General features: G+C 41.2%; 1 protein-coding gene across 7 annotated transcripts in view; it reads left to right on the forward strand.

The window, feature by feature from the left end:
- WARS2 (tryptophanyl tRNA synthetase 2, mitochondrial) overlaps window positions 492-20,445 on the forward strand; it is a 44,278-nt gene continuing 24,324 nt past the window's right edge. The window contains exon 1 of one of the 7 annotated variants that reach the window (XR_002438721.1): window positions 492-1,187. Coding sequence is in view for 3 of the 7 variants with exons in the window: in XM_021396885.1 (XP_021252560.1) it covers window positions 1,263-1,379 (117 nt within the window). In the remaining 4 variants the exon portion in view is untranslated. The other 6 variants (XM_021396882.1, XM_021396885.1, XM_021396903.1 and 3 more) reach the window with 6 other exon arrangements.

Below are 20,445 nucleotides of genomic sequence, written 5' to 3' on the forward strand. Positions count from 1 at the left end.
AGACTACTAAAACATCTCCTAATTCAAATTTTACAAGTACTTTTGGAAAGTTGTCAGCTAATCAGCCCTTAGTATGTTAAATGTGTGCTTCTCTGGTAAGTTTAATTATAATGCTCTGTGTTACTAATTCACAGATACTAAAAAAAGCCCGAGAAATATTGCCTTTGTACTGCTACACTTCTTAAATTCTAATAACCTTGAAAATGAACATTAATTCTTCATACATATGATCTGTACCTTCATTCTTTAGCCTGTTATCGCTGAAACCCACAGAGCTTCTTTCTTCATCACTCTGCCTGAAGCCAAGATCTGATATACTGGTTGACAATAACATTATAGCATTTCTATTTAGGAGGTGCTGCAAAGCTCTCTCCTTCGTAATTACATACTGGAAAAGAGTTTCTTTTTTAAATTCTTTGCCCATTGAAAAATGGGCACATCTCATGGTCACATCCTCTCAGCTTTCTTTACAACAGTCTGAAGCCGTTTGCCTCCTCAGCATCCCCCTCCTCACTGGGTTGTTTTGATAGCCCTACCAGCTTCTCCCAGTCTCCAGTGGAAGCAGTTCTAGTCTAGGACAGGAAAATCACTTGCACTTTGCTATTTTCCAGCTCCCTCTCTGCCGTTCCACACACCCCAAGCAGCCTCACACGGTTTTGGCCCAATGACGCTTACCAAAACTGGCTGTCATTTCTGCTGAAACAAAAAAACTAAACGGAATGTCAGACAAAGATGGGCATTGGCATTATTCATGGAAGTTTCCAGCTCAAATTGTAACCAATAATCATAGTGATGATACAACAGATGGTAAAAATTACAATTGTTGGATTCATGTTAGATTTCTTATTGACCTTGCAAAGCTGATTTTTGACATTTTGTGCTTTAGTACAGTATCAGGAAATAAACGTATGTTACGATCCAATCACTGTAAAGATACCGCTTTAAAACGTAAAAATCCTATTAACCGCCCGGAGCGCCTCGTCACCGCCCGTCCAGTGGCTCTGCCCCCAAACTGCCCCCCACAGGACGGCGCATGCGTATTTTGCACAAGCACCACACTAAGACGCCAAGCGCATGCGCCGGCGTTTCCGCGCTTCTGGCCCGATTCACCCCTGCCCCTTCCCGCCTTCGCCATGGCGACGCCGGGCGGCATGATCCGGGCCCTGCACCGCGGGACCCTCGCTCAGGTAACGGCTTGCCGCGGTGCCCGCAGCCTGCGCCGCGCGGGGCATTCCCGGCCTCTCAGGCTGTCAGCTCGCAGCATGGACCGTCCGCCGCCAGCCCACCCCCTAGCCGGCTGTGCGCATGCGCGGGGGCTGAGGGGCGGTGCGGCCTCTTCCGGCAGCCCGCCTCCAGCCAGTTCCTCGGGCGCATTTAGGGTACTGCGGGGCTTTCTGCACGGCGCCAGGAGCCCAGGGGTGTAGGGGTGGGGGCTGAGCCAGCGAGGGGACCCTGGCGGCGCGCGCCTGCTCACCCTGACTGAGCCCGGTCGATGCTCTGGGGTCTCTCCGGCTCTGGAGTGCAGCTGGGCGGCGCTGGTCCTTCCGTGTTCCACAGGGCATTACCTCCGGTTGTCAGTGTACCCAAAGGCTGCGAGCTCCTGTCTTCCCCAGCACGCACAAGGAAAAGTATCGGTGCCCGAGCGTCACTTAGGGGATGGGTGTCAGCCCTCCTATTTTGGTACTGCACGGCTTTGGGGGAGTGTGGCAGTGCTCGACTCTAGCAGGGTCTGTTGTGAATAGGATTTGAGGAAATCGTCTAAAAGAGGGGAGATTTAGATTGGATATAAGGAAGAACTTTTTAACAATAAGCGTGGTGAGGCACTGGAATGGGTTGCCCAGGGAGGTGGTGCATACTGCATTGCTGGAGTCATTTGGAGTCGGGCTGGACCCTGAGCAACGTGATCTAGCTGTAGGTGTCCCTGTTCATTGCAAGGGAGTTGTACTAGATTATACTTAAAGGCCCCTTCCAATTCAAATGATTCTAAGATTCTGTGCTTAAATTGCTTATTGCATTTTGAGTGTAACCATAAGGAATTTTCTTCTTCCTTCTATATTACCTTCGTATAGAGCAGTAACTGTATCTGGGAAAGGAGCAGTCAATTGCACTGATCATATTTCGAGAGATTCCCTAAGCAATCATCCAGACAGGAATGCACAGACTGAGCATGTACTTTGGAGGCATACTCCTTCGTGAAGTTTGCCATCTATGAGCTATTTGCTTTAACAATCTGATTCCTTAAGCAGCTTGTCATCTGATGTTACAATGAGTGGAAGAATTAATGTATTAAAATAATCTCATGTGGATAATACTAATGTTACCTCATCTCAGGGAATATTTGTTTTATTTTCTAGCTGGACACTTGGCTTTTTCATGAAAATCATGTTCATATGTCATCCAAATCCAGTCTGATATTCTGCGTTTCTGTGATGGAACACTTCATCAGGAATAGGTGTCAGGGCAGATGCATTTCGGGTTGCTTGTGAGGAGAAGTAGGAAAAGTGGAAGATGAAATATGACTTTCATTTTCTCATTGTTGATGCCTCTGTGGCCTTGCAGCAAGTGTATCTGTATATTACTATCAACTACAAAGTTGTAATTCTGAAAACTTATAGCAAAAAACACAGTAATACACAAAAAGATTGAGTATATTTTGTTAAGTCTGAGTAAATTACAAGTTGTTGCAGGGATCTTTGAAGGATTTCAGAACTAGGATTTTTAAGGTTACACTTAAAAATGAGAGCGCATTTCTGTTGCTTATCAACACAATTAATGGCATGCAATTGCCCTTGACTGCCATGTTTTGAAAGGAGCAGTCTGAGGAGGAAGAATGGAATGGAAAGAAGGAGAACCTGTTACCCCATAGAAAACTTTCATAAGTAGTATTTCACTTAGTAACTGAAGGCTTTCTAGGGTTTACTGGAGGTTATTATGGGTGAGAAATAAGGTTTTCACATATATTTTAAGTTTTTGTTTCAGAATTAGTTTGTGTATAAGACCATTCTGAAGAGTCTTTACGTGGCATGCTCAATAAGCTTATTAGCTGTTTCCATTCCTTTAGGTGTTTTGATTTTTACCTAAATCTTCCTAGGTTTATAACACTTCAAGTTTTGAATAGTTAGAGTGTCCCTGTGATACATTTGCCAAAGCAAGCAAATGCAGGTCCTGCAAAGATGCCTCAAATGACTCTTCATTTTTAGAATAGGAACTCCAAAGCTGCATGAGAAGTAGTAAAAAGGTTTATATATTTATCTTTCCTACTACTGGTTGTAGCTCTTTGGGATCCATTCAGTATCCTAGCAGATAACCTCTCCTACTGTCATTTGACTAGCAAAGGCTTCTGTTTTATTCTACGTAGTAGATAAATGTGCTCAGAGCAGACTTGGCTTTGTGATAGCTATCCTCTCTGACTTGAACTTCTTTGCTAACTCTAAGTTGCTCATCAGGACCTTTATCACCTGTTTACTGTTACCTAAATAACATGTGGTTTGTGTGTGAGAATGTACTTCCTTTGTACTATCCTTTAAATCTTTTAAATTAAAACAAGAAGCTCAAAGTTAGTGTTATGTTACTGTTTCTCTCTGGACACTCCCTCAAATAGCATTAAAACTTCAAATTGTTTTTCTGTTTTCAAATTTGCAAGTCCAATATGCTGTGGGCTTTTGTCACTTTCCTCTCACTTTAAGTGCCCTCTTATGGCTATCTGGAACAAATTGTACTCTATTATGACAAAGGAAAAGCTGGCTTCCTAATTTATGCTGTTCCTATTGCCAGACTTTGGTGTAGTTCAACTATTGACAGCTTGGAATGCAACGTGTATTTGCTGTGTGCTAATGAGGAATATTCAAATTTAAAGCTGGAAATGTGTTTGTCTTCAAGTTTCAGCAGTATGCACTTATTGGCGACCTTAAAGATTTGATGTTTTAAGCATTTGGCAGTGCAGTCATAGTTATAAGAAAATACAGTTTCTGTGTTTTCAGCTGTGTTTCACTGGAGTATGCAGTTCATCAGGCTAGATTGATCTGGCTGTGGAAAAATTTCTCTACCTAGTGTTCTATGTGTTTGTACTACACAACTGGAATATGCAACTAATGTATGAGTCTAAGAAGAAAATACCATTTGTTGGAAAGATTAATTATATTTTGAGTATCTTGAATGCTAAGACCTTGTTTTTGAATTCCTTGATTTACTCTTCATCAGTGGGAAGTCATTTCATCAGGTTTGTTTCTTTGATAAGAGACTCTTAAAAAAAAAACAAAAACTGACAGGTACATCAAGGAATTACAGATAAAATTCTTAGAAATCCAAATAAACTGTCAGTAGGAAAATTCAATGTAAGGTAAGTCGGTCAGGTGCTGGTGTATGACCTGATAAAACAGGAATTAGCAGAGATTTAGTGCTGTCAGCAAAACTCTAGTTGCTGCTATCAATGTAAGTGTATGCCAAATTGCATCAAATCAAAAGAAATGGCCAGTGGTCAAATCCCAGCATGTGAAGGCTTTCTTTTCTCTAAAGGAAAATCTAAAAAGATCTTTAGACCTTCATTCATGACGGTAATGGCTACTGATGAAAAAATCTAAGTATGTGAATGAGGTAAACATGAACTGTATGTGTGCTTAGGTTAAATGGGAAGAAAATCTCACTTGTCAGCAGTACTACCAATGCCTGTGGCTAACTGCCAAGCATTTTTGTACAGGTGTGAACTTAAGCTATTGGATAGCTATCTCTTTTCTTCTCTACACCCCACAATGGCCATCTAATCTGGTGAGAGATAAATCCAGTAAGCATTGTACATGGCTCCTTCATATACTGGTTTCACATTTTGATCTACATTAATCTTGCTAGAGTGTGTTTGAAACATACAGTTTACTGCTGATGTTAACTCAGCATAAGTTGAAGAGTTATAAGGTCTTGCTTTTGATTGTAGGTTCTCACGCATCACTAGCTGGCATTCCAGGCTCCCAGCTGGAATCACAGAATGGTTTGGATTGGAAAGGACCTTAGAGCCCATCCAGTTCCACTCCCCTGCCACCCACTAGATCAGGTTGCTCAAGGCCCTCATCCAACCTGACCTTCAGTGCCTCAGGAATGGGACATACCAAGATTCTCTAGGCAGCCTATTCCAGTGCCTCACCACCAGTAGTGAAGCCTACTTTTAGATGTTATTTGCCTCCCTGAAGGTGTCAGGAACACTTGGCACCACTTTTCTAGTAGCAAGGCAGTCATCACTGCTAATGTTACTGTAAGAATACTGTAATACCTCTATGGCTTTTCATATTGAGAGCAACTTTTAAAGGAAATAGAAACTGTTCATTTTGCTGCCCTTTCTCCTACCCTATTCTTCCCTCCTTTATAAGGTAAACTTTCCCTGGCCTTCACACATGACCTACGACTATGGTAATATCATTACTACTAAGTTGCATGCCTAATAGGTCTTGAGGCTAAAGTTAGACTCTTAGTCTGGCATGCTTTGCTCTTAACAAATCCACATTTGCTGATGTTTGTTGTCTGTTTTTGTGCCTGTGTATTGTTTTTTTTTTTTTTTCCCTCTAGTTATATTCTAGGGATTTACAAATTGATGCTAAGTAGAATACCTCCCAGGCTGCTTTTCTTCTCTTGTAATCCTGGAGATAGGAATGACATTTGTCCTTTTTTGGTCTACTGATACTTTGCTAGCCCTTTGTGAACCTCAGCAGTTCTGGCCATTATTCCTAGTAATTTAAGAAGTGATCTTCAGACTAGTTGCTGTGATGAAATATAATTCATTTTTTGATGAAGTATTGTTCTTTCTGTATTCAGGCCACCTGATCACACCATTGTTACTATGGTGGTTGTGTTAATGATTGGTCGTGTTTCATATTTTTTAATGAAGATCATAGAATTATAGAATGGCCTGGGTTGAAAAGGACCACAAAGATCATCAAGTTTCAACCCCCCTGCTGAGTGCAGGGTTGCCAACCACTAGACCAGACTTCCCAGAGCCACGTCCAGCCTGGCCTTGAACACCTCCAGGGACGGAAGATGGCAATGAAAAAGGCATTAAAAATGAAGTGTGTGTGTGTGTATATATATACACATGTATATGTATATATATATATACAATCCTCCATATGTATATATATATGTGATATATATATATACATATGGAGGATTGTTTTGGAGACAACCATTAAAATGCCTTTTTTCAGATTGTAAATTTAATCTTTTAATATTTTTACTTATAGATACCATATGGGCCATGGAGAAAGGCAGTAACTGAAATCACCACACACTCCTCCTTGAGGACATCAAAGATTGAATTTAAAATTGTAGTGGGATAGAGCATAATTTTTAGTATCATTCAGATTTTTTTTCTGAATGAAATGCAAACTATTTAAAGGCATTCCCATCTTGAATTTGTTGTTGTAATGAAGGAGTCATGTATCCATTGAGGAAATTAGTCCCCAGATGTGTGTAACAAACTGTACTTGTACACAGGTTATTGCAGCAGATCAGCTTCAGAATGGCCTTCAAAGAAGTCATGTACTCAGATTGATGGATGAGCAGAGAGCTGAAGTGCCCACCTTGGATTTGTGGTTGTGACAGTCCCTGGTGTAGCATCTGTTTGTTCTAGAAGCCTGGGGCCAGTGAAGTGCATTTGACTGAGGGGGAAAAAAGTAGCTAAGACCCATGCTGTATCCTGGAGTCCTGTATGAGGTTGTTCAATATGTTGCAGTCATCTGTGGGATTTTTTGGAAAGATCTAAGAGACTTGAGAAATGCCTTCCAAGTAGGAGTAGCTTCTATGTGAATTCAGTAATTCACAACAGTAATTGCTGCCTTTTTTTTTTTTCACTCTTATTTCTCATTTTCCTGAATTGTAATCTGTTGATTATTGCTGATGGGCACAGATATTTGGAGTTCAGTTACTCAGCTCCTCCTGAAACCACTTGGGTTTAGCAACATGTTCCAGCCTCTGGATTAAACCTTTAGCATCTCTTATCCTGTTTGTAAAGGAAGTCTTTCCTAATCATTTGTTTTGATTTTAATAACTAGGTAACTAGTACTGAATCCTCTAGGAAAACTGACTTATCTTTCCGATAGTATTGGAGGTGTTCTGTATGCTGGAATGAAACATTCAGGTTGTGTACAGTTTTCAGAAGTGAAAGGAAGTTAGTATGCAGTGAGCATTTATTGAGTCTTCACTGGATTAGAGAGCTCAGATTTCCACACAGAGCTATTAGGAATTCCAATTGTAGAGAGACTTCTCCTAATTTGTCTTGCTTAATGCTTTGTCTGAGAGAGCCCCCAGTTGTAGGTGGAAATGAAGGATCTTTGAGGAGTGAACTGGCCCTATTCATTTCTAAAATGAATTTCTAGCAACGAAGTCTGGCAAATGTAGAATGTTTTAGCAGGAAATGGCCCTTTATTCTGGCATCTTGGCAGAGCTTGGGTTGAGTCCCACCATTCTTTCCCCCTCTGGATCTCGCTTTGAGTCTTGTTGTTTTTTTTTTCCTCTTGAGGGACTTCTGTTTTTATTAACTTGTTTTTGCAGAGTGACTTTAATGAAAGATGCTACACTGGCAATCTTGGATGTTGAAGTTGTGTGTAAATTTCTCTGGTGTGTATATTGGACAAATGTACTGTGAATTATACAGTCTGCGGTGGATCACCTCTGTCTCTAGATCGCAGACAAGGGATCCTATTTTAATGCTTTTTCTTTGGTGGATAGAATTTCCATTTACTAATAGGGCAAGTGCTGTTCTAGACCTTCAACAATTACTTTTTCCATGACACAGTTGTGGTTTATCCTGGGACTCTAGGGTTAGATGAACAAACATTTCGTGGAGTGAACTCAAATTACAGCAGAATCAGAAGCTGAAGAAGACTCCAAAACAATAAGTCAGTTAAGTCACCGTAGATCATTGGTTTTTTTTTTGAGTTCTGCTGAGGTTATAAGTAGTGAATTGAAATTGTTTTCCTCTGGTTATTTGAGCCATTGACTGTCCCTAATTTTAACAATGCCATTCCTGGAGTCCCTAGCTCAGACAAATTGTGTAGCAGATTTTATCGTTTTATGTTGTATCAAGCAAATCTATACATCCACTGAACACAATTAAATGCATTTTTGTCTCTGGAGTTATCAACCTTGAGCATATGCTGCAGTTCTCCCTGTGAGGGGAAGGAGAAATGTGAGCCATATATGTGGTTCTACCAGAAATAAAATGTCTGTCTTTAACTTTTAACTTCAAGGGTTTCTTGAATTGTGCTAAGGCTTGCTTCCACAGCCTGGAGCTGTCGCAAGCAGTGCCAAGTTTAAAGCTGACCTCATAGTTTCAGTGATGTCTGCACGATGTCTGAAAAAAGAGTTAGTGTTGCATGCAAGGACCACTGAGAGAGGTTTCCATACATTTCGTAGATTGCACGTGGTTTATGTTGTGACAAACTACCAATGTGATGATCATTTCTTCGTAACCAGGCAGAAAAAAGCTCGGTTATTCTCCGTTTGTATTTAGATGGCACTTTCATAAGTGTACAAGTTTGAAATGTTTAATTACTTGGTTTATAGATAAGGAGTTCAGAGCCTTACAGTACAAATTAGAAGGTGACTTCAGTGCTTCTCAGTGAGCTTTCAAAAAGGAGTGATCTCACCTAGCTGTATGTCAGTTATTCAGTTCCTGTGCAAAAAGATCCCAAGGTTAGGTAGTGGTAAGTTTCCATTTCTGAGGCTCAGAGCTACTGTATAACTCTTCTAATTCCCAGAAGCATTCAGAAGATTAAGAAACAAAAGTGAGATTAGATTGTATCTGTACTCCCACTCTGTCAGCTGGAGTATTAATATCTGATTCTGATCTCAGTCAGTGTAATCTTCTCGCTATTGCTCCTGGTCACATACTGTCTGTGACAGTCAAGCATTGTTATACCTTGGTCTTTGTAGTGTTCTCCTCACAGTCTAAATGCTTAACTGTTGATCTCACTTGGAAGGTTGTTGGCCAGCCTTCAAAAAATCTGAGGTGCTAGTATCTTCACAACTTCTCATTATCATCTTTTTCCTTTTGCCAGGTGTGTAGTTTGATATTTGCCATGTAGCTGTGCCTTGGAAAAAATATTTCAACATTTGCTTGTCAATAAGACTCAGACTTCCAAGTGATCTCACCGAAGATTCACATAACAACTATTTCTGATGCATTTTCATTATTGTAGAGACTATTATTTCTGTCCTTTGGCAGCAAGATTGCTAAATAGCCTGATTTGAGCTTATACAGCAGCAGAAACAGTTCTTCGCAGAGATTCCTCCTTAATCCTGGAAGGTCTCATGGGCATTCTCTTTTCTGCTTACTGGCATTGCTTTTTACATTAACATCAGCAAAGAATTACAGGGAGTTACAAACTTTTGATGACAGAACCACATTATTCTATCCTTCCTAAATATAATCTTTTTATAGCCACATCAAAGTTCCTTTCAAAGGTGGTCTTTGACTTCTGCTTGAATTGGGTTATCCATTTACAAATATTTTTCTTGAAATCACATACTTGCCAAGATGTGGAAAGACTTTAGTTAATAGGCATCCATAGGGTGCTTTCCTTTTGCATGGAAGAACAAAACAGTTTCAAACATTTCAAAGCCTCTTTGTTGCTTATGCAAGGGGAATGAAGGGTCCAGCCCTCTGAATTCCTAACCGAATCTCATTTTGCATCTCTGCTGGCAACAAATTATCCCATGTAATTGCTACCACCAAGAATGCACACGCTTTCTGCTCTCTATACGTTTATACTGTTGTTTTCTTTGTTCTGTGTTAAGAATATACCCACATTTGACATCTTTGTGGAGTTAAGGCAGTGTCAGCACTTTGCGTGTTCATCAAGCATTAAGCCAGGTCAGAACGGCCAAAGGTGGCATCTCTCCCTTCAGAGCAACTTTTTTTACAGTTGGCCATGCAACAAGGGTTGTAATTCTCTAGTACAGTAAATACAAGTACTCAAAGAAGAATGGAGTATTACACATCTCTGGGATAACTGCGGCACAGTCTACTTCACTTACACTGATGTACAAAGACTACATTTGAGTTGGAGAGTTGGCAGTTTGTCTGGTTTCCTATGGGCCAGTTTGAGCAATACAGTTTAAGTTAGTGAGGGAGGTCACATCTTTAAAACAAGGGAGTGTCACGCAGACCCAGGGATCTTTTCACTTGCCGTTTCTGGGCTCGTGGTGCATCACAAGTGGGATTGTGACTACAGTATGCTGCAACGTGGATGGAGAGTGCTGCAGCTATTCTAATCTCACAAGTTAAGTTATGCAAACTTGTATGTGCTATTGTACTGCTACAAGTCTTTATTTGTATTGCTTTTGTTTTACATTCTTTAAATGGTTCATGACCAAGGGCAGACTTTTTTTAAACGGCATATGATTGTACTAGTGACTAAAAATGCTAGTGCACATTAGGTATCAGTCCTTCAAGAACTTGCTCTCTTGTAAACAAAGAATATGCTCTATATACTGAAATTTTCAGCAGTTCTAAATTCAATAGATGCTTGCCTGCTTGTTCAAGCACAGGCAGTAGAAATCCAGATACCATGTGCATCCTATCTTCAACCCAAACTTAAATTAAATTCCTTAGGAAGAGAATACAGCTTCAACTGAGCATTTAGTCTCAGGGAATCAGTGTTTGTACCTAAGCTGAAGCATCCAGATGAACTTCTGTGTTTCTGGGCACAGGAATGTGCTTTGGCTACATGCTCTTTGACAGCAAGACCTGAGCATGAATGAAGCTCCCTGGTTTTGTTTTCCTCATCCATTCTTCATTCCTTGTTTGTCCTTTCTGTGGAAACAGACAAACTTAGTGATTTTTGGACCAAGCTCCCCTGCTTAAAATCAGTTTAAGTGAAGTCTCTGAATAGTACCTTTCTCACTTGAGAATTTTTTTTTAAATGCTGTCAAAATCCTTGGTAAAAGTGATCGTTAAGTCTAAGGTATTTAAACTGAAAAAGTTATCTTAAGCATAGGCAAGGAGGGCCATTTATGGCATTTTCTTTGTGCATTTGTGCACCATTATGGAATTAGTACTGAGACTCCCATTTTGCAAGGCCGCTCAACAGTCATCAGGTGGTTTTAAAACTTTGTTTTTCAGCCAGTGACCATAACGTGGTCTGGGGCCCCCAGTACAAGAAAGATGCAGAACTCTTGGAACGAGTCCAGAGGAGAGCCACCAAGATGATCAGAGGGCTGGAGCTCCTCTCCTATGAAGAAAGGTTGAGGGAACTGGGCTTGTTTAGCTTGGAGAAGAGAAGGCTCCGGGGAGAACTCGTTGTGGCCTTCCAGTACTGAAAGGGAGCTTATAAACAGAAGGGGGAACGATTGTTTGAGGGTGGATAGCGATAGGACAAGGGGGAATGGTTTTAAACTGAGACAGGGGAGATTTAGGTTGGATATTAGGAGGAAGCTTTTCACTCAGAGGGTGGTGATGCCCTGGAACAGGTTGCCCAAGGAGGTTGTGGATGCCCCATTCCTGGAGGCATTCAAGGCCAGGCTGGATGGATGTGGTTCTGGGCAGCCTGGTCTAGTGGTTGGCGACCCTGCCCACAGCAGGGGCATTGAAACTAGATGATCTTTGAGGTCCTTCTCAACCCAGGCCATTCTATGATAGCATGAAAGTTTTTAAACAGCTATGTTAATTTTGGCCCCACATGAAATGAAGACAACTTTTTCCTGCTACAGGTAATTGCCTAATAAAATAATGGGGAGGAAATGAACTGCTCTTTGAGTTTCTAGGACAATATTCTCAAGAAACACAGAAATTCCTAACAAAAAATATTTTTTTTAAATCATCCCTCTAGTCATAAGTTGATAGTATTTGTTTACATTTCATAGGACAATCCTGGTAGCATGCAGACTCCTCATTCAAGCAAAATATATGAGAAATATAATAAACTGAATTTCAGCTAGAGATCAGAAGAAGAGGAACAGCGATCAGATGTTTTTAACCCATTTGGATACTACTGTGCTCAAAAACATAAAACTTCTCAGTTTCCTGAGAGGGAAGCATTTAGTTATGGGGATATTCTTCAGCATTCTTTTTAAGACTGCATTGTTTTTAATACTTAACTTGGTTTTGTCTATTAGAAGCAGATCAACATTTCATATATCTAATAGCCTGTATTTATAAATACAGTATGACCTTACATTTTGGTCATGATGCCTGTCTTGCAAATCAAGTGCTAATTCTTCACTGGTTTTATTCTATTAAAGCAGTGCACATTTCTGAACACAGGTATCTGTTAGACTACAAGCAGTAAATGTTAACTGATATTTGGCATCTTTCAACAATACATAGTGTTTTTTCAAAGCATTTCAGAGTTTAGCTGCTACTTATGACAAGGCCCTAATTCTCAAATTTTGTTAAATATGAGTAGAAAAATTTAAAACTTGAACTACCATGATATCTAGCCTATCTAAGTAGAACTCCCTGCCTCCTTGGTCATCTAACTTCAACATTCACCATGTCTATATAAAATAGACTCAGAGAACTGGAAGAGACCACCTAGAACTGATCTGGGGCTTCTCCTGTATCAAAATAGAAATGAACTGCCCCTACGTCTTTATCAACATACTTCATGTAATATTATCTTACAAAGATTTCACTACTGCAGGCAATCAGAACCTTTGTAAACACTCTTGTGAAATGTTTTCTTACTGTTGATGAAGACTTATCTACATCTGGTCTGAATCTTTCTTACTGCAACTTAAGCTCATTTTTTCTGATTCTATTAACCATGACCCCAAAAGTAATACGTTTAAGACTACGTATTTAAGGCTTGTTTAAGAGCTTGTCTATCTTTGCTCTTCCTTCCATTGGACTAAACCTCAGTTCTTTTAAGCTTTCCTCCTTAGTCTTATTTCTGAGGTCTCTCATTAGACTTGGTTATACTTATGTGGCCTTTTTCTACCACTCTTTCAAAATGTAGACCCAAATCTTGTCCCACTAATCCAGCTTGAGCCCATCCTCATCCTGAGTAGGGTGAAAAAATGGTTGTTTGTCTTTGGATTTTAATTCTATCACTATAATAGCACGCAATTTTTTGCTGTAGTTTATTGAATAGTGTTTTTGCAGCAGCAAGATGTTAACTCATATTCACTTTCTAAAGTGTTATAAACACCAGATCCTGTCCCCCAGTTGCTGCCTGTACAGCTATTCTCTTTCCTGTATTTGTACAGTCGAACATTTCTCCCTCTACAGATTCATGTACTTTTGCCTGGTAGATAGCTTCTCTTTTTTTTTTTTTTTTTTCCCCAGAATCTTATTTCTCTGTTGAGGTCATTTTGATTCCTTAACTATCCCTTCAGTTTTCTGTCATCTGCAGTTTTAATGAATACTCTTAATTTCATCATCCAAATTACTAGTGAAGATATTAATATACTAAGTAACACTGGTAACAGTACAAAACCTTGCAAAATTACAATTGGTTTGTTTTTTCCCACTTGCTGTAAGCCACTAGTAAATGCTGTTCTGTATTTTTCCTGTCCAGTTCCACCCCCTAGCACATAGTATTTTCTCTAGGTAAAGGGCCTACAGGGCAGGACATGTGAGGAGCAGTTAAGGTCCCGTGGTCTGTGCAGAGGAGCTGAGGGGAGGTCTCGTGGCGGCTGCAGCTCCTCACAGGGAGTGGAGGGGCAGCGCTGAGCTCTGCTCTCTGGTGACAGCGACAGGGCCCGAGGGAACGGCATGGAGCTGTGTCAGGGGAGGCGCAGCTGGGGGTTACGGACAGGTTCTGCACCGGAGGGCAGTGGGCACGGCCTCAAGCTGCTGGAGTTCAAGGAGCGTTTGGATACTGCTCTCAGTCACAAGGTTTGAGTTTTGGTGGTGCTGTGTCGAGCCAGGAGTTGGACTCAGTGATCCTTGTGGGTCCCTTCTAACTTGGGATGCGCTATGACTGTATAATTCAATACATGATTTGTTAGGAGCTTATAGGGAGTTAAGGCTGATAGGTTGCTGCCTGTCTTGCACCATTAAAACCCATCTGCTGCAGCTCTGTGCCTGTCTGTTCAAACCAGACGGTGCAGGAGCAGTGCTCTGTAACTGCATCCCTCCAGGGTCTGCCTCTACTTTGAACTGGTGCAGTGGAATGCTATCCTTCCAGTAGGAGAGTTGTAGGGCACAGCACACAAAAAAAAATAGGACTATCATCAAGCTGTGTCCTTGCCAAGACTTTGAGAGTGAGAATGGTAACAGCAGTTGGCTCTGTGTGCGCTGGTTACATCACCAAGTGCTCATAGAACTTTCCTGTTCTGCCAGTGACAAACTCCATTTCTCATCCTCAGACTTCTGTGCCTAGCTCTTCTGTTCTGTAGGCAGCTGGCCTCAGAGCTGTAGGCTCAGCATCCCCTAGCCAGAGTTTGTGTCACCTGCTCAACTCGGTGCTGGAGGGAAGGCTGAGTGCCCTGGGCCCAGGGGTACCAGCTGTGGAGCAGCAGTGGGAGCTGTGCTGTGGGCAGTCAGTCCTTGTGTCTGCCAGTACAGCTGCTGCGAGCACATTGGGCGGCACGTGGGGCTCATAAAGGCAAATGGGAGAATATGGCTGTGGGACGCAGCGTACCACATGAAAGGATCCCTTTGCTTAGTCATCTTTAACAAGGCAGCATGAGAGGGCAGCCTAACCCCAACACAGTTACACTGCAGTCTTTTGCTAGCCCTAGAGGGCAGAGTTAAATTTATGGAGTGGGGTTAGTATGCGCTGTAAATGTTTCTCCTTTGAACGTGTTTCTCATTTTAAATATAAATATTAAAATCTTACTTGTGTTTAAATATAAATACATTTGACATTCAAGAGAGGGGTACCAGGCAGTGCTCTTTAAATCTTAATGTTCGGTTTCTGAGCAGTGAGTTAATCCCTTCTTAGAAGATATTTATCTGAAAACTCGCCCTGGTATAAATATGTTTTCTTTCTGATTTAGGGTTAGCTCTTTAATCCCTAATTTTAAGAAATAAGCATGATGAAATGGCATTTGTACCAGATGAATTTGATGTATTGCATTAAGAGATCGAGATAAATGCATTTTAACGGCTTCTGCACCACGCTTGTAGAGAAGTAATTGCTTAAGGGGCAATAAATGAAGAAAAGCCTGTAGTATGTAGACTGCTCGTAAGGTTCCCTCTTTAATTTTTTTTTCTATCTCTAATAACATTAACACTTAAATTGTCCCAATTAGGCTTTAAAATATATGTTTTAGCTAGTAAAATCTGACTCTTCTGGGTCCCCTGCTTTTTGCTGCCTAATAGCTGGCTGTAGACAGGTTGCTGCTATGCCAAGATTAACAGGCTGGTGTATCGCTTCAGAAACGAGAGCTTTGAAGTTGCAAAGTATTAATGAGAGAAATAAAAAATCCTAGACAGATGCAAGAGTTGCAGTAGCTGGGAACTTGTGTCAGCCAAAGAATTTCTTTTGTCTCTGGGTCTGAGGTAGGCTTTTCATTTCTGTTTCTTTTCCTCCCTTTTTGATCCCTGTTGGGAGGATCTTCATGTTTGAAATTTCCAAATACCTAATTTGTGTGTTTTACTCGTGTCTGTGTTTACTTAATACCGCTCTTTCTTCCCTCTGACTTTGACGTTTGCTTTTCCTCTGCCAGCTTTGAACTTGCTGCAGCTCAGGAGAATGAGGGCTAAATGAACCGCCGCAGATAAAACTATAACAAGAAGAGCAACGTCTGCAAATGATCCTTTGCTGTTTCCTGAGTCGTTCCAGCCTCATTAATCAGTGCTCGCGCTGAGGCGGCTGTGCGGTGTGTTATGTCGCCGGCACAGCAGCTTCTCCGTCCCTTTCCCCCACCCCCTGCGTGCCTACACAGTGGGGAAAACTAGAGAGGGAAGCCATCAATCTTGCCTGTCGTTCGTGTCAGCAGTGATTCTCCTCTCGACTTCCTGTTCTTGCCGTCCTGCCCACCACCTGTGTTTAGAATTAGCTCGGATGCTGTGGGCTGCGCTTGGCTCTTCACCTGTTCTGCCCCGACGGCATGGCTATCAAAATAAAGCAGGGGGCTAAATGCTATAGCATGTGAATGGACACCATTCACAGCGGGGTGGGTTGCAGAGGGATTTCTGTTGCAGCTGTTGTTGTATTACAGCTATTGTAACACTGCCATTGTTTTCTGTGATAGTGAAGTTTATAGGTCTGAAATCTCTTGCTTCTGTTTCAGCCCAAAAGTGAGCTTGTGAGCAAAAGTTCTTTAAGCTAAATTGAAAATATTTGTTAAATGCATTATATAGCTGCAGAGGTCTGTCTCCCATCAGTCGGCTTGCTGTGTTACATTTATGAATAGAGACTAAAGAAATCAATTACTCAGAGGCTTTGTCCTTACCTTCAGTTACTTAGAGGATGCAATTATCAAAAGATTCTTTGGGAGTTGATTTGTATCTCGCTATATCTGGCCAGTGAGAGGTCTTGAAAATGTCTCCCCCCCCCTCAATGAGTACCAGTAGACTGAAAAGCTGAGATGTACTGCCCCTGTTGTTCTAAGTTGGCATTAATGTCATAAACTTATGGTCTGTTGTGTTTCCCTGTACTGAATGAAAAGGAGAAAGCAGTCCTACTGGCAGCTCTCTTCTGTCTCGTTGAAGGGATGCTAGCTTTTTCAGTTTTTAAAAATAAGGAAAAGATGAAAGTGGCATGAGCTTTCCTTATAACTGTAGCTGTGTCCTCCTCTGATGTCATTTCAAGTGCACGATGGCAATATTTATGAGGAGTTATAAAGAAGTGGGTCTTAATCCCTATGAATGCTTTTACTTGATTTTATTGTGTAGCTCCTTTGAGAAGCAGGTGAACTGTGTTATGAGTGATTTTACAACATGTGTGAGAAGCAATTGTCTGTTGACCATGCCAGATAGGTATATTCAACTCTCTTAGAATTTCTTGAGCTAAACATGACAGGCATAGCCAGGGTACTAAGAACTAGCTTACAAAATTTGTTTTATTCTGCTTGAATCTTTTCAGTATGATTCTCAGTGCTTTCAGAGGCTTGAATTGTTTTCTTCTTTTGAGTGGGTGCGGTTTGAGGCTTCCCAATTGCTAGTTATCTCGATAAGTTGCTGGATTTTGTGTCCATGCTTTGTCTTCTGGTATGATGACAGTTCATACTTGGCTGGGTCTTATCCCGAGCAATTAGAAATAAACAATAAATTATTCCTGGTGAAGAATGTAAAAAAATATATTTTTTTTAAATAAAATTAGTAACTTCCTATAATTTTAAAAGAGAGGTGGTTTCTTATACTAATAAACAAACGAAGAGTTACCCTTGTAATCACTGCAGATGTGGTGCTGAGCTCATGGAAAGAGGCCTTCATTGTTATGGGCAGTGACAGAAGGAAATGTTTGCAGTGATGCGCCTGTCGTTTGCTTTCCATTGGATTTTTGGTTTGGTAAAAACAGTTGTGGTTGGTTGCATATTTCCATGCTTGTTTCTGAAATAACTTTAAGCTCTTTTCTGAGTCTGTAATGTTTAATTTAAAAGAAAGACGTGTTTTCAGAGATTTTTCTAAAGAAACTACAAAGTATTTAGATGTAAATTTTTAAGTTTATAAATGTTTCACATGGACAGTCTAACTTTTTTAAAGATATTCTGTAACTGTTGTATTGTCTAGATATCAAATACACATATCTGAATAACATGTATTTGGATTGTACAGATGTCTAAATTAGAGGCTATTAACGAAGTAAATTTGAGTCAGCTGAAAGTCATGGAATGAAATAGAAGAAGTCCGACAATAAAGTTTCTCTACAGCTGCAAATAGTTTAAGGAGCATATGCCATCCTGCTCTGGAGGTTGCAAAAAGCTTTTAAACACAATTGGAAAAGCAACGTGTGCAGCTACTAGCATCCAAAGCACTGCATGGCTGCGCTGAGGGGTTGTGCTGCTGGGCTGCTTGAAGAGCTTGGAAGCGTCTCTGTGGGCTCATCAAGAGAGGCCTGTCTCTGCTTTCTGAGGTGTGCAGCTCAGCCTGGAGAAGGAAAGGGGGATTTACTAGAATTGTGGAAGGGATTTTGCTGAGTTCTCCAGTTCTGGCACACTTGTCTGATACGTGCAGGGAATGAGGATGGATTTGACAGCCCTAGTGGGGCCTTGACTCCTTACTGCAGCGTGGCCTACTAAGAAAAGCTGAGCTTTGGTCCAAGACAGCAGGACTGGAGCTTGAAGCAGCCATCTTTTCCAGTATAGCCTTTTGCTTTCAAAATAGATGTGAGGCATTTGAGCCATTCTTCTCTGGGAGCAGTTACATAATGCTTAGTCCTGGTAGTTCAAGAGCATTTCCATGTTGCCAGTTTTCCAATACAAGGAACAGCAGTGTTCATTCCCTAGTGAAGAAGTAAGAGAACACGTAAACTTTAACAAGTTTTAGGCCAAACTTAGTTAAGAAATGCTGCTGGGAAATGCACTGCAGTGTTTGGAGTTGCCATGCAGAAGTCTTTCTGAGAGAAAGCAAGTAATACATGTTAAAACACCTGCTGGATACCATGCTTTTGACAGGAATGTGGGTTAACATGCAGCACTAGTGGTGTAGGTGCACACACGATACAGTTAAACACAGGACCAGCAGGCTTACACAGTGCTCACTACAGATACCTGAATGAGTGAGTGCCTATGGGCTGGAGCTTCGTGTCTTGTGGCTTTCACTCTACACCGCTGGGAAGTCTTCACTCCTTTTGTTTTTATCCCCTTCCAGCTTTGGTGCACACAGCTCCCATCTCTTGACCAAGCAGCTCTGCTGAAGCACATTCCAGCGCTATGATTTCATGGTACCAGGCAGCCCTCCCCTGCCATGCTGCTCTGCTGCCCGCTGCTTCTCACAGAGTGAACAAACAGTGAACGTAAACTCTCTCCAAAGGAGCAATGTTCTCTGTATATTTTTAGTGCTAGAAACTCAAGATTAATTTAAGGGTGGGTGTATTTTTTAATATAGACTTCTGCTAATGCAATTTGCTGAACATCTCGTGTTTTATGTTGTTGAAGAGAATCAAAGGAGTTAAAGATGAAAGACTTCTAGTCAACTGGTCCCTCAGCTGGGAGCCAGTATGGGTTTGTTCTTTGTAGTGGATTTGCTAGTGTAGCCTAGCTCCGTTTTTATTATTGGATTTACTTGTTTCTGCAAATTCCGTACTTTAAGTTAAGTAATTGCTGAACTTTGACTCGCTATAATGCTGCTACTGTTTGTTTCTTGTGCTTAACTTGTTACTTATTGCCCGTACACTGAACAAACCTTTTATAAGTGGTTGTTTACTGTTTGAACATAGAGGCGCCGTTAAAGATGCTGTGCTTGCTTTCACAGGTAGACCCTTTCCTGGGTAGACAGAAAACTTTGCTCTCTGTTCACTTAAAACTGTGTCCATTTTACATTGTGCTTGAGTGTTTTCTTTACAACTTGTAGTGTGTCAGCAAATATTAACTTACATAGTTTTACAACAAATCCATCTTTAATTAGCTCATCATTACCCTTCAAATATTTTGAGTTAAGGCAGAATTTGAATGTGCAATGTATACTGAGACACCAATGTTTCAAATTTTGTTGGTGAAAAATGATTTCAGACTGTCTGTTTAAATGTCTCTATTGCATTTGTACCACCTATTTGAGAATGTTATACTCCACACAGGGGACAGTTTTGCCAGTACAACTGATATGTTCATAGTGGCTTAACCTACAAAGTGGGTAGTGATCTGGGAAGAGAGAAAGGAAGATCCTGACCATGTCTTGGGAAGAATGTGTTGCAGGTGCTGAGGCTAGAAGAGGTTGGAGGCTGAAAGCCTTTGGGCCTGAGGAGGTTCATGGACAGAGCTGTCCTCCACGGGCTTAAAGTGTTAGCTGTGTTTGAGTCAAGGCACTGGCACATAAGCAGAACTGTGCAGAATGCACAGTGATCCCAGCTTTCTGGTACAACAGACACTTACCCCAAGAGGTAGAGTTGTTTGTGCTCTGGAGTAGCATGAGCTTCAGAGTCCCAAGGGAAATGAAGCAATAAACAGGGGGTTGCTTCACATTATGCTGTCTTTGTCTATGCTACAGTCAAAAGATGTGCAAGTTTCTGCACCATGTTTTAACATAGTCATCTCAATGTACTTCATTTGATACATGTCCATAGTAGATTTATACAACATCATAGAGTTTCTTCAGTATTCTAACAATGCGGCTAGGAATCATTCTCTATGAAGTCACTGTAGTCAGGGCAGTAGTAGCCTCCTTACTCAGTGTCTCCTTGCTGCCTTGATGTGCCATGCCATCTGGGCAGCAGGGGATGGGGAAGAATAAGCAGGAGGAGAAAACAGTACAAGAACATGGGAGGTGTGAAACTTTGTGGAGAAGAAAATGAAGGGAGGGGCTTTGAGCAGCTGTAGCTTGTGTAGAATAGTGTGATTAGACAGGCATATAAATAGGCGCTGGACAGCAAGCAGCACTGTGGATAGAAAGTAAGGTAGGAAGGAGCATCA

The sequence above is a fragment of the Numida meleagris genome, chromosome 1, assembly GCF_002078875.1.
Source record: "Numida meleagris isolate 19003 breed g44 Domestic line chromosome 1, NumMel1.0, whole genome shotgun sequence".
Taxonomy (NCBI): Eukaryota; Metazoa; Chordata; class Aves; order Galliformes; family Numididae; genus Numida; species Numida meleagris.